Raw genomic sequence first — 435 nt, 5'->3', positions numbered from 1 at the left:
TGAAGAAAGGAGGAAATGAAAGAAAGGAAAGAGAAAGAGAGAATTAAGGGGCAGAGAGGGAGTAGGAGAGAGTAGAGTACCATATAATATAAAAAAAAATGTCAACAAATTTTTTTAGGTTATAGAAATTTAACTCCATTGTCTGCTATGACAAACAAATCTTCGGTCCTTATTCACTCTAAAACTGAACCCACCCAACAGTGAAACAAGAGACGGTGAACCCCGGGTGCCTCCTCCCGAAGAACTTCAGCGGGGAGTGGGTCAACACCGCCCACACCGAGGCCGACGTCTTCATCAACCAGACCCACATCATCGAGACAACCTACCCTGACGAGGGTCGCTTCAGGAGAACTATTTACGTCTGCAGAGAACAGAGGGACAATCGATACATGATGGCCAGGCTCAACATTGACGGATGGTAAGTGCAGAAAAATG

At 45.3% G+C, this 435-nt stretch overlaps 1 protein-coding gene across 1 annotated transcript in view; it reads left to right on the top strand.

Moving 5' to 3' along the window:
- Nucleotides 1-435, top strand: part of LOC119587889 — a 12,027-nt gene that overhangs the window by 5,515 nt on the left and 6,077 nt on the right. Inside the window, exon 6 of the mRNA XM_037936597.1 lies at nt 202-418. Within this exon, the coding sequence (XP_037792525.1) occupies nt 202-418 (217 nt within the window). The remainder of the gene's footprint in view (nt 1-201; nt 419-435) is intronic.

The sequence above is a fragment of the Penaeus monodon genome, chromosome 23 (assembly GCF_015228065.2).
Source record: "Penaeus monodon isolate SGIC_2016 chromosome 23, NSTDA_Pmon_1, whole genome shotgun sequence".
Classification (NCBI taxonomy): domain Eukaryota; kingdom Metazoa; phylum Arthropoda; class Malacostraca; order Decapoda; family Penaeidae; genus Penaeus; species Penaeus monodon.
This window is presented reverse-complemented; position numbering and strand designations above follow the sequence as displayed.